Below are 15785 nucleotides of genomic sequence, written 5' to 3' on the forward strand. Positions count from 1 at the left end.
TTGCTGCACAACACATGATTTCTAAGTGTGTATTTGTACTTAGTCTAGCATTTATCGACATTCCATCTCAAGTAAACTTCTGCGAGTATTTCCACTTTATTGTGGACCCTGTGTCCAGACAAAACCGATGTTTATTGGATATGCAATAATTCTTTCACAGACTAAGAACTACAGGATCACCCCTTTCATTTTGGGTTGAAGGAGGGATCGTACCAGTCGAGCCCCAAAGGGCTCGTCGCATAAACATGCAAGGTCTCAATTTGCATTTCAAACTTTCATACCAGAACAATTCCAAAACATATCAATAATAATTTAATAAACTAAATCCAACAAAACGAGGTCACAATCCGCAATAAAAGAAATCCATGACTCCCTAAATAACTCCTCGATAAAAAAATAAAATATGAACTTCCAAACATAATGAGGTTATAATCTATAACAGATATGACAAACTCCCAAATAACAAAAAATGGTAATAACAAATTTAAATAAACTGTCTTGTCTCTAAGCAAATTCTAACATTTAAGTTTTCAAGCGTCCATGAAACTCCTCAGTGTTCCCGCAAGCATTGGAGTTAATCAACCTAGGTCATCTGTAACAGAATAAATACAGAGTGAGCTAGATAGTCAAGTAAGTAACCACCAACCTTAGCTAGCCAGATCAAGAATGTAAGATAAAACATTTTAGAATAGAGATTTCCGAAGTAAAAATATTTTTCTTTTGTAAAACAATGAGAGTTCCCAGTCAAATCTTACACAGTTTTACAAGCTTCACTTGCATGGAACAATTGACAAACAAATTCAAAACAATTGACTTTACGACAATTGACAAACAAATTCAAAACAATTGGCCGTACTATATCGCTCTTACGACATATTGCTCTTGTGGAAGTGTTAGAATAAAAATTACATATAACCCTTGTAGTCAGAACTAATACCATCTGGATGCCACTTATATTATACTCCGATAGTCCAAAACTTATATGGAGTTTAACATATCCAGAGTTTATAATAAATAATAGTTATGATAAAAAGAAGAAGAAGAAATTAATCTAAAACAAATTTTAGTTGTCAAATAAAATTCAACTGTAGGATCACTTTTCATTAGTTATATCAATATAACATATTTTAGTAATATCATGTTGCAAATAACTAGAAAAGGTAGAAGATCACTTACGTTTCATGCACAGCCTAATAATGCCTAAGTAATAGCTTGTAAATTGTTTTTAAGCTTCTTCATCTAATCCTATAATTAATAAAATTCAAAAAATTCAAAATTCAGCAGCACACTTAAACTTGTCTGTAATATATACACCCAAAAATTCAATTCCTTTCTCCGCATTCCTTTCCCCTTTCTATTATTACTATTATTGTAAATATGAAACCCCCAAAATTGGAAAACTATTAAAATCTAAGGGATCCCCTTTCAAGTCATTGGGGCCATGGCCACCCCCACACTATATGTCCCTCCGCCCCTGCCAATCATATTATGTCCCACGACTATAAATGCATCTCAAGGAAGTATCTAGGGAAAACTTGGGTGGTCCTCAACTTTATTTTAAGCCATGTAAATGAAAAGTTTTTGTCACTATTTGATGTCTTATAGAAGCAAAATTTTATAAATCAAATCAACAGTCAGTCACATCACTCCCGTTTTTATCTCCAAAACGGAATCTTACAAAAAAAGTAAATCTTTGGAATATTACAAAAAAACTACATGAAGAATCATACAAAAAAAGCAGACGAACATGCTCCAATTTTGTGTTAATGAAAATGAAAAAATTACTTATCTTTGTTTACCTGTCATGGTTGTGGATGGCAAGGTAGAGGAACTGAGAGTAATCCAACAATCTATCCTTTAATCCCATCTACATTCTAGAATCTCTTTCCACCACCGAATTCCATCGATTCAGCTCTCGCTCTGATTCTTAAAATCCTCCGTTCATGTTTCTACATCTGCCATGTTTTGTACAGAAGGATAGTCCTAGGCAATAATAATAATAATGCAATGGTAGAAAATGTTTAAACGGGGAAAGAGGACGCACCTTTGTCTATATGCAGACAAAATGGGGGATGTGTTGTATCTTGGGCCAATCTTGGCCGTCGTTCTTTTGACATGATTCCTTCAATTTAGGACATCCAACAAAATACAAACTTCTAAGTGTAGTGGGGAGGCCATCTTCTGGCAAGGATGATATTTCGGGACAGTAACAAATATGTAAATAATCGAGGGATGTGAGGTTTTGCATCCCATTGGGTAAGGACTTGAGATTTTCACAAGTGCAGATGAAAAGATTGAAGAGATTAGTGGGCAGCCCATATTCATTGTTGTTATCATCAGGGAACAACGAAAAGAGTTGAGGACAACTATCGATTATCAAATTTCTGAGAGAGGTGAGGCTTTGCATCCCCTTGGGCAAGGACTTGAGATTAGGACAAGAAAAGATTTCTAGGTTATTGAGCGTGGTGGGTAGCCCATGGTCATTATTTTCATCATCAGGAAACAAGGAATGGAGTTGAGGACAATCTTTTATTTTCAATTCTTTGAGGCAGGGGAGGAGGCTTTGCATCCTCTTAGGCAAGGACTTGAGATTAAGAAAAGCGGAGATGTCTAGAGTAGTGAGCGGGGTGGGCAGCCTAGGGTCATTCTTTTCATCATCTAGAAACAAGGAATGGAGTTGAGGACATTCATGGACTACCAATTTTGTGAAAGAGGTGAGGCTTTGCATCCCCTTGGGCAAGGACCTGAGATTAGGACAAGTGCGGATTTCTAGAGTAATGAGCTCAGTGGGCAGTCCATAGTCATTATTTTCATCATTTGGAAAAAGGGAATGGAGTTGAGGACATTCACGGATCACCAAATTTTTGAGAGAGGTGAGGCTTTGCATCCCCTTGGGCAAGGACATGAGATTGTCACATGAAAATATTTGAAGGTCTTTAATTGTCATGGGCAGTGCTGACTCTTTTGAGAAAAGCGGGAGTTGAGTAGCAATGGATAACTCTACAAGGGAGGTGAGGTTTTCCAGCCGAGTAGGCATGGACTTGAGATTAGGACATCCGACAATTCTTAGAGATTTGAGCGTGGTGGGAAGCCTCCCCTCTCCATATCCCAAGGACTTTAGTCCTGGGCAGTCAGAGATTTGCAAATGTTGGAGAGAGGTTAGATCTTGCAAAGAGACCTTCTCGAGACAACACTCCAACTGATGACACCTTCCTATGGTTAACCTTTGAAGAGAGATAGGGCAAGGCGTTGTCAAGCTTAATAGCATCTTCACGCCACAACTAATGAGTTCTAAGTCACAAATAGATGGGAGCCTCGGAAGGGCACTCAATTCTCTGCAACCATTTATATTTAACTTTGTGACGGCAGGAAGGTCAGCGGGCAACACCTGCAGCTTGGGGCAGTTCTGTAAGGTGAGCTCACAAAGAGAAGGTAGCTGGCAATCAAGAGGAAAGGGATGTTCGCAATTTCTACAATCCTCAATGGTAATGCAAGTCAGATTGGAGAGATGTGACATCCAACTTGGAAAACTGACACCGCCATAGGATTCTATACTTAATTCTTTGAGGTTGGCATGGGGTTGGAGGCCTTCCAATACCCCATCGTTATTGACTATTCCATCTTGTGAACTGCCATATCGGGCCCATTGCAATGTCAACTCATTAAGGTATTTCTTATCTTTCAAATTGGCTTCTTTAGCCTCCTCTATGTTTTGCACATGCTCGAGACCCGAAATTTCAAGTCTTCCTTTAATGTTACTCAGGTTCTTCAACTCTCCTATCTGACAACCACTCTCTTCGCACACCTTGAAATGCGGCAATGTTTGGAGCGAAGTTAATTTTCCAATTCCTAGTAAAGGAACAGACTCTACAAAAATATTCCGTAGATTAACTAGATTCGTGATACCTTTGGGTAACCCTTCAAGTTGACTGCAAAATTCCAGAGTCAGCGTTTGCAGATTACAAAGACTAGCTACTGATTCAGGCAGCCTCTCTATCTTCGTGCCAGAGAGGTCAAGGTAGCGTAGATGTTTCAAATGGCCAATCGAATCCGGCAACTTGTCGATTGCAGATCCATTCAAATCCAATACACGCAGGCATCTCAACTCCATCAATGCATCATCGAGAATCTGGTTGTCAATGGAAGATGGAGCCCTCAGTCGTAAAGTGCGCAATCTCTTAAATTTGCTCAAGGCCTCCAAAGACATTGAACCCTCTTTCACGTCAGTCCATGATAAATGACGTGCCATTTCAGGGATGCTTCGTGGCATACCGTCTTCCAATCTACAACATTCATCCCCTGAGACAGATTCTGCTAGATCATGCACTAAATCATGCATCACATATATTGAAATCTTCGGAAAGAAGAATTGGTAAGAATACTGAAAGAAAGACTTTAGTAATAAATCATCAAATATCTCCCCACCAATATCTTCTAGGAGTGTGCTTCCTTTGGTTTGAATGAAGCCTGTAGCCATCCATTGTTGCACCAACACATCTTTCTCAAACTGATGATCTTTAGGAAATTTGGCACAATAGGCAAAACAATGCTTTTGATTGGCTGGCAGGTGACAATAGCTCAATCTCAAAGCTGGCAAAATTTTATTATCATCACCCTTCCATATTTTGCTTGTCAAAATCCTTTCCCACTCGCTCACAGTCCTTTTATAAGACAAGATTCCCCCCAATGTCTTTACTGCCAAAGGCAGGCCTTTGCATTTCTTCACAATTTGCCTACCGATTTCCTCCAGTTCCGGAAAGGCATTTGAAATCCCTCCCGCAAAAGCACGCCGAGTAAACAATTCCCAACAATCAGCATCTGGTAAAACCTTCAAATGGTGGGAAGGAATTGTGCCCAACATCCTTGCAACCCTTTCATCTCGTGTAGTAATGATAATTTTACTTCCTTTCGCTCCAACTCCAAAGGGAACTCGTAGAGTGTCCCAATGAGTATGAATTTGATTTTCACCCCACACGTCATCGAGAACAATTAAAAATTTCTTACCGTTGAGTTTCTTTTCGAGACAACGCTGTGCGGCATCCAGGTTTGAGAGATCACAGTTGCTTCCACTTGCAGATTCAACAAGTGCCTTTGTTATTCTCAGTAGATTAAAATCATCAAACACACAAGCCCACGCTCTGAGCCCAAAATGCGTCTTGACCCTCTGATCGTTGTAGACGAATTGAGCAAGAGTAGTCTTCCCAACCCCACCCATGCCAACTATGGGAATAACAGAGTATAATTTATCATCATCTGAAACCAACAATTGTATGATTTTGTCTTTGTCGACTTGTCTACCAATCACATCAGATTCCTCTACCAAAGAGCTAGTTTCCCGTATTTGGGAACCCCTCCCTCCATCTCTTCTAATTTCGAGATGGAGGTCATGTCCTTCCTTTACAATCACATCTAACCTTCCACTAATCTCCCTTATCTCACGTGCTATGTTACGTTCGTACTGGAAAATAGCGGAGAAGTACCGGACAACCCCTACCTTCTGTCTCTTGCTTGATTGAGCTTCCAAAGCAACATCGTCCAATATGTCATTAGCGTCGTAGGCGATATTCTTGAGTTCTCGAAGCCAACTTCCAACAGCCTTAGAGTGAAATTGCTTTTCCTCAGCATCTTCAATCACGCCTTGAATTAATTTCACTTTCCTCTCTAACTTTTCCACCTCCTCCTGAACACCAACACCCCATTTTGATTTCATTTCTTGTATTGCCGATTCCGTCAGATTGCCAAACAGTGCACCAAGAACAGAGGATACAAACATTTGTACCATTTCTGCCATACTTTCTCCACTAGGAAACAAGAAAATCCCAAGAACGAACCAGATGTTTGTCTACAGTGAGAGAGAAGAAGAAGAACCAAGTTTAATCAAAGGGAAAATGACCAAATGAAAGGGCTTTCTACTGACTATGACATGTGAAGAGGGGAGACTTGGAAATAACCAATCTAGAGTGATGGTGACCTGTTTGCAAGGGTTTAGGACAAAAATACCCTCATTTTTAAAATACCGTCACCTCTCTCTCTCTCTCTCTCATGGGATGATCCCAACCATCAATTAGAGGGCCACAATTCCTCTCTCTTTCTCTCTCATGGGATGATCCCAACAGTCCATTAGAGGGCCACAATGCCCTCTCTCTCTCTCTCTCTCTCTCTCTCTCTCTCTCTCTCTCTCGTGGGATGATCCCAACCGTCCATTAGAGGGCCCCAATGCCCCCCTCTCTCTCTCTCTCATGGGATCATCCCAACCGTCCATTAAAGGGCCACAATGCCCTCCTCTCTCTCATGGGATGATCCCAACCGTCTATTAGAGGGTCACAATGCCCCTCTCTCTCATGGGATGATCCCAGCCGTCCATTAGAGGGCCACAATGCCCTCTTTCTCTCATGGGATGATCCCAACCGTCCATTAGATGGTCACAATGCCCCGTAGGTTCGTGCATCTCTCTCCGGTATCCTCTTATTCTAAGTGAACCTCCTCTCACAGGTTGGTAGTCTCTCCCTCTCAGTTGTTTAAACCCCTAATTTTTTTAGAAATCTATGGTTTAAAGCCCTAAAGTTTGGTTTAAACCCCTAATTTTCCCCTAATTTTCATAGATTATTGGTTTAAACCTCCAAGTTTGGTTTAGAAATTCAGTTTAGAAAACCCTATATTTTCCCAAATTAGTTGAGAAAACCGTATATTTTGGAAAATCAGTTTAGAAAACTCTATAATTTTCCCAAATCAGTTTAGACTCAAACCAATAAGTTAGCTCTCTCTTTCAGTTTGGAAAATCAGCAACTAAAACCCTAATTTTTTTTAGAAATCTATGGTTTAAAGCCCTAAAGTTTGGTTATGTTTTTTAGAAATATATGGTTTAAAGTCGTAATGTTTTGTTTGAACCCCTAATTTCTTAGAATTGTATGGTTTAAAGCCCTAAAGTTTGGTTTAAACCCCTAATTGCTTCCAATTCTTTCACAATTTTTTTCCGACCCACAGTTACGGGCAACTTCTTCCCGCCGACGTATTCAAATGATACTGCATCCTTTACAAAGCCGTCGACGTGTAAGATAAAAGAAGCTCTTCGTTCTACCATTCTTCTGTTTACACAAAATTAAACCATTGTCAAAATAACCAATTGAAAAAAACCATTCCAATTAACAAGTAAAGCAGCCATTTTAGAATTATGCACAACTTCAACCACTACTAAGTCTCCATAAAACAACATAAACCACTACTAAGACAATTCGGGCTACTTTTAAACACTCTAGACCACTACTAAGTCATGACAAGGAAATATGAACCACTGCTTACCCTATATAAACCACTTATAAATATTATAAACCACTGTTAAGCCAATATAAACCACTTATAAACACTCTAAACCATTGGTAATCCTAAATAAACAACTTATAAACACTCTAAAACCACTGCTAAGTCTATATAAACCACTTATAAACACTCTAAACCACTGATAGGGTTATATAAACCACTTATAAACACTTTAAGCCACTGATTACCCTATATTAAACATTTGTAAACACACTAAACCACTCCTAGGCTTATATAAAATACTTATAAACACTCTAAGCCACTGTTTACCCTATATAAACCACTTGTAAATACTCCAAACCACTGCTTACCCTATATAAACCACTTATAAACACTCTAAACTGCTGTTAGGCTTACATGAACCACTTATAAACACTCTAAACCACTGCTTACACTGTATAAACAACTTATAAACACTCTAAACCACTGTTAAGCCTATATAAACCACTTATAAACACTATAAACCATTGTTAGGCTTATATAAACAACTTATAAACACTCTAAACCGCTGCTAGGCTTACATGAACCACTTATAAACACTCTAACCTAGTGCTTACACTGTATAAACAACTTATAAACACTCTAAACAACGGTTTACCCTATATAAATCACTTGTAAATACTCTAAACTACTGCTTACCCCTATATAAACCACTACTTATACTGTATAAACAACTTATAAACACTCTAAACCACTGTTAAGCCTATATAAACGAGTTATAAACAATCTAAACTACTGTTAGACTTATATAAACAACTTATAAACACTCTAAACCATTGTTTACCATATATTATACACTTATAAATCCTCTAAACCACTGCTAGGCTTATATTAAATACTTATGAACACTCTAAACCACTGTTTACCCTGTATAAACCATGTATAAACACTCTAAACCACTGATAAGCCTATATAAACCACTTATAAACACTCTAAACCACTGATAAACTTAGATAAACCACTATTTACCCTATATAAACCAGTTGTAAACCACTGTTAGACTTATATAAACAACTTATAAATACTCTAAACCATTGTTTACCATATATTATACACTTATAAATCCTCTAAACCACTGCTAGGCTTATATAAAATACTTATGAACACTCTAAACCACTGTTTACCCTGTATAAATCATGTATAAACATTCTAAACCACTGATAAGCCTATATAAACCACTTATAGACTTAGATAAACCACTGTTTACCCTATATAAACCAGTTGTAAACACTCTAAACCACTGATAAGCCTATATAAACCACTTATAAACACTATAAACTACTTCTTACCCTGTATAACCATGTATAAACACTCTAAACCACTGATAAGCCTATATAAACCACTTATAAATACTCTAAATCACTGATAGGCTTAGATAAACCATTGTTTACCCTATATAAACCAGTTGTAAACACTCTAAACTACTGATAAGCCTATATAAACCACTTATAAACACTATAAACTACTGATCACCCTGTATAAATCACTTATAAACACTTTAAACCATTGTCAATCCTTATAAACCAATTATAAACACTATAAACCACTGGTAAGCCTTAATAAACTATTACTTAGGATTATAAACCACTACTGAGGATTCTTAACCAAAGAAGCTATATAAACCACTTATAAACACCCACTTCAGTAGTGGTTTATCGTAGTGAAATAGTGGTTTAACTTAAGAAATTAGTAGTTTACAGTAAAATAACAATGATTATAAAGTGTTTAAAGTAATTTAAATATGATTAAATAGTGATTGAAGGCTTTGTGCAATGGAAGACAATAGTTTAACATGGAAAACTTTCATTCAAGTTTATAAACATGCCTTATAATGGAAAGAGAAGGGAGAGGGCTAGAAATATACACCTTTCCATTCAATGGAGGCTTTGTGCAATGGAATGGTGGTTTCTAGTGAAGATTTTTGCGATTTCGGAATTCAAATAACGTTTTTTTGCAATAGTTGTTGTAAATGGAGGCGTTGTGTAATGCAATGAAGGGTTAGGAAGGCTTTCACATCTAAAAATGAGGTTTTCAGCAATAGAATGGAGCTTTTGGCATCTAACAATGGAGGTTTTTGGGTTTCAAAAATGGAGGTTTTTGGGTTTTTCATACGTAAGTTTTCTTTGGTAGGTGGGAGGAAGAAGAAGAAGAGGGAAAAAGGTGGGTTTTGGGATTTGTATTCTAAATGTAATCATTTCAAAAAAGGTGATTTGATAGGGAGAGAGAGAGAGAGAGAGAGAATCAAGGGCATTTTAGTCATATGCACTCTTGATTGGTGATTTAGAAAACACCCCTCTTCACATGCCATAGTCAGTAGAAACCCCTTCTATTTGGTCATTTTCCCTTAATCAAAAGTAATGAGCCCACGCGGGTTAGTCAAATTTGTCGGTGGAAAGTTGAGTCTGGACGACGACAATCAGAATAATCTCAGCCCTTCATCTATATGCCTCATTTATGTTCGGCCTAGAAAAGTCTTTACATTAAAAGCATGCCGTGTGGGGTAAATATCCGTTTGAAGGACCCAAAAATTAAGTGTTTGACCTTGACAGTGATTGGCCACCACTTTGTTTGACAGAAAAACTAATGATAAATTCACCACATTTTAGGATGGAATCACCCCGTATTTTTCAAAAATGGACTGTACAGTCCACACTATAGGCTGATCCAAACCTCCCATTTGATGGGCCACATTGTAAATAGGTTGTGCCCCAAAAATCATTCCCATAGGATGGTTCTAACCCTCCCATCTAATGAGGGACTCACATTTTGAAAAATACTAGGTGCATTCATCATAGAAGGGGTGAATTTATCACGACCCCAAAACTTACGTAATAGATGATTTTAACATGCATTTTCTTGGAAATACATGCGGAAAAAAGTAACATAAGGTCCACCACCTATTTGTATATCTAATACATTCAACTGTGTGGATTAGACACTATCCCAAAAATCTTCTTCACAAGATGATCTTAACCCTCCAATATATTTGGTGTAAAATGGATGGTTCAGGTAATTCAAAGAATCACACGGAAAAGAAGGATAGGTTTCTCCCATCTCTATTTGGGATAGGGATTTCATTCTCACAATATGGGGGCTAGTTAAATTTATCAGGCCGACTCACCCACTCAAAGTAAAGATAGGTTTTCCCTAATTCATGCCGATTAGTCAAATTTTAGAAATTCCATTCACTTTAGGTTTAGGCTCTGTTTGGATACAGGTAGTTACCTTGTAGATTAGTGGTATGAGTAGTCAATTCGGAGGAGACAAACATTTGCCTAGGATTTAACTTGTAGAATAGTGGGGAAATTACATGGTCTTCCGAACAGTCCGTTTGTAGTAAGAGATTTTAAATTATGTACTTTTTTGTGGAAAAAAAACTTGTGCTAAAAAAAAAATGTATAGTATGGCCCACCTACTAGTTAACCTAAGAAATTCTTTTATTGATCTTGCAATAGATAGACCATGTCCCAACATAAATTGAACAACTAGAGTGAAAATTTTTGAGACGTGGCCTATCTATACAAGGGCTAACAAATGAATGGTTTAGATAATCCACATAGGTCAGATCCATTATTCTTTTTTACTTGTGTATTTTCACAAAAACATACATACATTTGGATCTCTAATATGTAATATGCCTATTTTGTATAATAAATTGAAAAATATTAATTATTAAGTGGGGAGCATGTGTATTCTCTCTACTAACATATACTGACTGCAATACAATGCATCAAGAAAAAGGGATACAAATATTTATATTTGTGTTATTTCTGCCATACCACAAGAAGAAAATCCCAAGAACGAACCAATGGAGAAAATAATGACTCCAGAGCACTAAGAGACAAGAACCATGGACGCGTCAACTTTATCAGTAGACCCGCGCATGGAAAGTAAGGTCTGGACAACGACCTAGGTGTGGCCAAATCAATTGAATAATCTCAGCCCTTGATATATGATGTCTCATTTATTGTCCGCCTTGAAAAGTCTTTACTTTAAGCACGGGTTGTTTCAAGACTTTCAACGATGGTGTGGATCGCATCATCCTTTTGAAAGACCCAAAAATTAACAGAGAAAAACTTTTGTAATAGAAGAAGAAGATTGGTGAGGTACAGCCAATGGAAGCGCCCTTTCAGGCTTTCATCTTATTTTTGCAAAGGTACGAAGAAAATATAGTAGGGCCCACCTATTTGAATGACCTAAGATATTCATTTGTTTGATCCTTGAAGTAGATTAGACCATTTCCCAAAAATCTTTTCAATAGGATGATATCAACCTCCAAATATAATTGGTGTAAAATGGGGGATCAGATAGTTCAAAAAAACTACCATGTGGTAAATAAGGATAGGTTGTCCTGTCCCTATCTGAGGACCAAGATTCCATTCACACTGTACGTGGACCAGTCAAATTTGTCAACCGACTCACCGTGTGGAAAGAAAGGATATGTTTTTCCTAATTAAAATTAGTCCAATTTTATGAGCTGACTCCCCATATTGATTTAATTTCTTGTATTGCCGATTCCGTCAAATTGCCATTCACTGCATCAAGAAGACGGGATACAAATATTTGTGCTATTTCCCATATTTTCTCCTCTAGGAAACAAGAAAATCCCCAGAACGAAACATATGTTTCATCTATATGCCTCACTTATTGTTCCACCTACAAAAGTCTTTACATTATTTAAAAGCATGACATGTGGGGGCAACGATCATGTTGATCACATCATAATGGTATAAAAGATCAACGGTCTCGATTTTAAGTAAATATCCATTTCAAGGACCCAAAAATTAGTCTACCTTGACAGTGATTGGTCATCACTTGTTTCACAGAAAAACTAGTGATAAATTCACCACATTTTAAGATGGATTCACCCCGTATTTTTCAAAAATGGACTGTACAGTCCACACTATAGGTTGATCCAAACCGCCCATTTGATGGGCCACAATGTATTTGTGCACATTCACATAGGATGGTTCTAACCCTCCGATCTAAAGAGGGATTCACATTTTGAAAAATACGGGGTGCATTCATCATAGAAGGGGTGAATTTATCACGACCCCAAAACTTATGTAATAGATTATTTTAACATGCATTTTCTTGGAAATACATGCAAAAAAAAAAAGTATAGTAAGGTCCACCACCTTTTTGTATATCCAATACATTCAACTGTGTGGATTAGACACTATCCGAAAAATCTTCTTCACAAGATGATCTTAACCCTCCAATATATTTGGTGTAGAATGGACAGTTCAGGTAATTCAAAAAATCACACGGAAAATGAGGATAGGTTTTTCCTATCCCTATTTTGGTATAGCGATTTCATTCACACAATATGGGGACTAGTCAAATTTGTCAGGCCGACTCACCGCACTCAAAAGAAAAGATAGGTTTTCCCTAATTCATGTGGATTAGTCAAATTTTAGAAATTCCATTCACTCTAGGTTTATGCTCTGTTTGGATATAGGTAGTTATCTTGTAGATGTTAGAGGAATTAGGTTAAGCAAGAAGTTGCTTGAAGCATTACACCCAAGGTATCTAATTTCGAATACCAAGTTTGTTGCCTCTAGCCCCTATATATAGAGATACACTAGGGTTAATGACTGGTTCCTGGACTCTAGCCCATGTAGGTCCACTACACCGGTCCATTATCTTATTGGGCTTATATTAGAACATAATAGGGTTATATTATATACCCAACAATCTCCTCATATATTCTACATATAGCACAATCCAATAGATAGTTAATGTGATGTCCAAACAAAATTATTGAATCATCCATATCACCATGTCAATAAAGATCTATAATCCAACTGAAAACAAGAATACTTTAAAGAATAACCAAGAGTTTTAGAAATAATCTAAACTCAGACATAAGCAGTTTCACATGTAGGTGAACTATTTAATCAACTGAAAAGAAAATAATAGTTCCAACTCCTCTATAAGGATTCACTCATCAAGTAACTCATCCTCATCAAGATCCAAATTGAGGCAATCTCCTCCATTTTCGCCAATTCCTGTAAATTACCAAATATGAATTTCATTAAAAAAATGAATCCAATCATTTGTGTACTTTACTAAAAGTATCTACTTCTACCAAAAGAACTTAGTACAATTTCATAATGGCTGAAAAACAAATATCAATATCAATAAGCATCAATGTCAAGCTTCAATCAAGAATAAGACCTAAACAATTTCTTTTACAAAGAACCATTCCCTATTTCCATTTGGACTGTTACAGGCATCATATCCAAATTGAGTTAAGCTGTATCATTAAGTTTGGAATGAAACAACATTTCCCAAGAAGTACATGTCATCAGATGTGGAATGACATAAACACAACTGTAGACATCATTGAAACATATCAAATGCTTATCTTGGCCACGATAGGGAGATTAAAAAAAATCAAAATAACATGGATGTAGGTTAAGACAGGTCTACACAGTCTTTAACCCCATCTCGCCCACAGTTTTGAATATTCAATCTTTATTCAGTTCCTTCGTAAGAGCATTGGCCATATTATCCTTCGATCTCACATCAACCAAAGTGATAATACCTTGTTCTATAAGATAATTCAGCGTGGCATGTTTCAACCTGACATGTCTCCTCTTACCATTAAAGAGTGAGTTTTTCACAATTATAATTGTAGCTTGATTATCACAGAACAAACTTAAAGAGTTAATCTTTAAACGGGTCAATGGAATGTCCAGGATCAGATCTCTTGTCCACTCTGCTTCATCTCCTGCAGAAGCTAAAGCATAAAGTTCTGATTCCATAGATGACAGAGCAATACAAGTCCGTCTCTTTAACTTCCATGCAACAGCGGCTCCACCCAGTGTAAATACATAACCACTGATAGATTTACTGTCTCCTAATTCTGAGCCCCATGATGCATCAGAATATCCTTTCAGGATAGGAGGATGGCCATTATAACATAGAGCATAACCTTGAGTACCCTTAAGGTATCTCATCAGCCTCGTAAGGGCATCCCAGTGCTCATGGCCAGGATTACTAGTGAAACGACTCAGCATGTCAACTGTACAGGCTATGTCTGGCCTAGTGCAACTCATAGCATACATGAGACTACCAATCAGTTTAGAATAATCTAACTGATTCACACTGTCTCCTTCATTAGAGATCAGCTTCTTGGTATAATCAAATGGTGTCTCAATCGATTGACACTCATTGTATCTCTATGTAGAAAGTAGTTTCTCAATATAATGGGCTTGGCTAAGAGTGATCCCTTACCTTTCAAAACTTACTTTCATACCAAGAATGATGTCTACCACACCAAAATCTTTCATGTCGAATTCTTTAACCAACATTGATTTCACGTCACTCACTACAGAGAAATCAGAACCAGGAATCAACATGTCGTCTACATACAAGCAAATAATTGCAACTGTATTCGACACAGAACGGAAGTAAAGACATTTATCTGAGTAACTGGTCTGAAAACCAAAGCTCTTTACTACCTTGTCAAATTTTTGATGCCACATTTTAGGTGCTTGTTTAAGACCATACAAATATTTGTTTAACTTACAAACTTTGTGCTCAAAACCTTTCATAACAAACCCTTCAGGTTGGTTCATGTAGATTTTCTCTGTGAGGTCTCCATTAAGGAAAACCGTTTTAACATCCATTTGATGCACAACATATTGATCAATAGATGCCAAAGCAAAAAGAATTCTTATCGTGGACAAATGACAGACCGGTGAGTAGACATCAAAGTAATCTATCCCACTTAATTGAGTATAGCCCTTAGCTACTAAACGTGCTTTACACCAAGCTATGGAACCGTCAGGATTAAGTTTCTTCTTCAAAATCCACTTAGAGCCTACAGTCTTAGTCCCTTTTGGCAAATCGACAAGCTGTCAAGTTTGATTTTGTAATAGAGAGCTCATTTCATCATTAATGACTTCTACCCATAACAAAGAGTCCCTAGATCTCATCACTTCCTTATTGGTTGATGGATCATTCTCTACATGGTAGGTCACAAAGTCCTCACTAAAGTTCTTGGGTACTCTATCTCATGTAGAAACTCTTAAAGGTTCTGATTTAGAAATCATTGTAGGACGGGTGTCAGAAATATTCTGTTCAAACTCTACGTGCGATTCTGTAACCATCTCAATATCGCCAGGTATGGTCAAACCATGATCTCTGAGAAATTTATTCTCAAAGAATTCTGCATCTCTAGATTCTATAACCATATTGGTAGATAGATCAAAAAATCGATCAGCAGCACTATCTTCTGCACCACCTAAATAAATACAAGTGTTGGTTCTAAGTCCTACCTTAGGTCTCCTAGGGTCTTGTATCCTCACATAAGCAATACAACCCAAAGTCTTAAGAGTGTCATATTTACAAGGATGTTTATGCCATAACTTATGAGGAGTAGAGGTCAACTTAGAGTGTGGTATTCTATTCAGGATGTGATTTGCAGTTAAATCTGCTTCTCCCCAATAGCTATTAGG

The 15785-nt window shown here is 37.3% G+C and overlaps 1 protein-coding gene across 1 annotated transcript; it reads right to left on the minus strand.

Annotated features, from left to right (window-relative positions):
- Positions 1–353: 353 nt before the first annotated feature.
- LOC143880349 (putative disease resistance protein RGA3) lies at positions 354–5883 on the minus strand. Its single transcript, XM_077383251.1, has 3 exons — positions 2045–5883; positions 1800–1955; positions 354–592 (listed from the first exon to the last, which is right to left on the minus strand). Exon 1 carries the CDS (start codon positions 5789–5791, stop codon positions 2051–2053), a length of 3741 nt encoding a protein of 1246 aa, XP_077239366.1. The 5' UTR covers positions 5792–5883; the 3' UTR covers positions 354–592; positions 1800–1955; positions 2045–2050.
- Between the last annotated feature and the right edge of the window lie 9902 nt (positions 5884–15785).

The sequence above is a fragment of the Tasmannia lanceolata genome, unplaced genomic scaffold, assembly GCF_043159265.1.
Source record: "Tasmannia lanceolata isolate RefF3 unplaced genomic scaffold, GAP_Taslan_0.1 ptg000006l, whole genome shotgun sequence".
NCBI classification, from domain to species: Eukaryota; Viridiplantae; Streptophyta; class Magnoliopsida; order Canellales; family Winteraceae; genus Tasmannia; species Tasmannia lanceolata.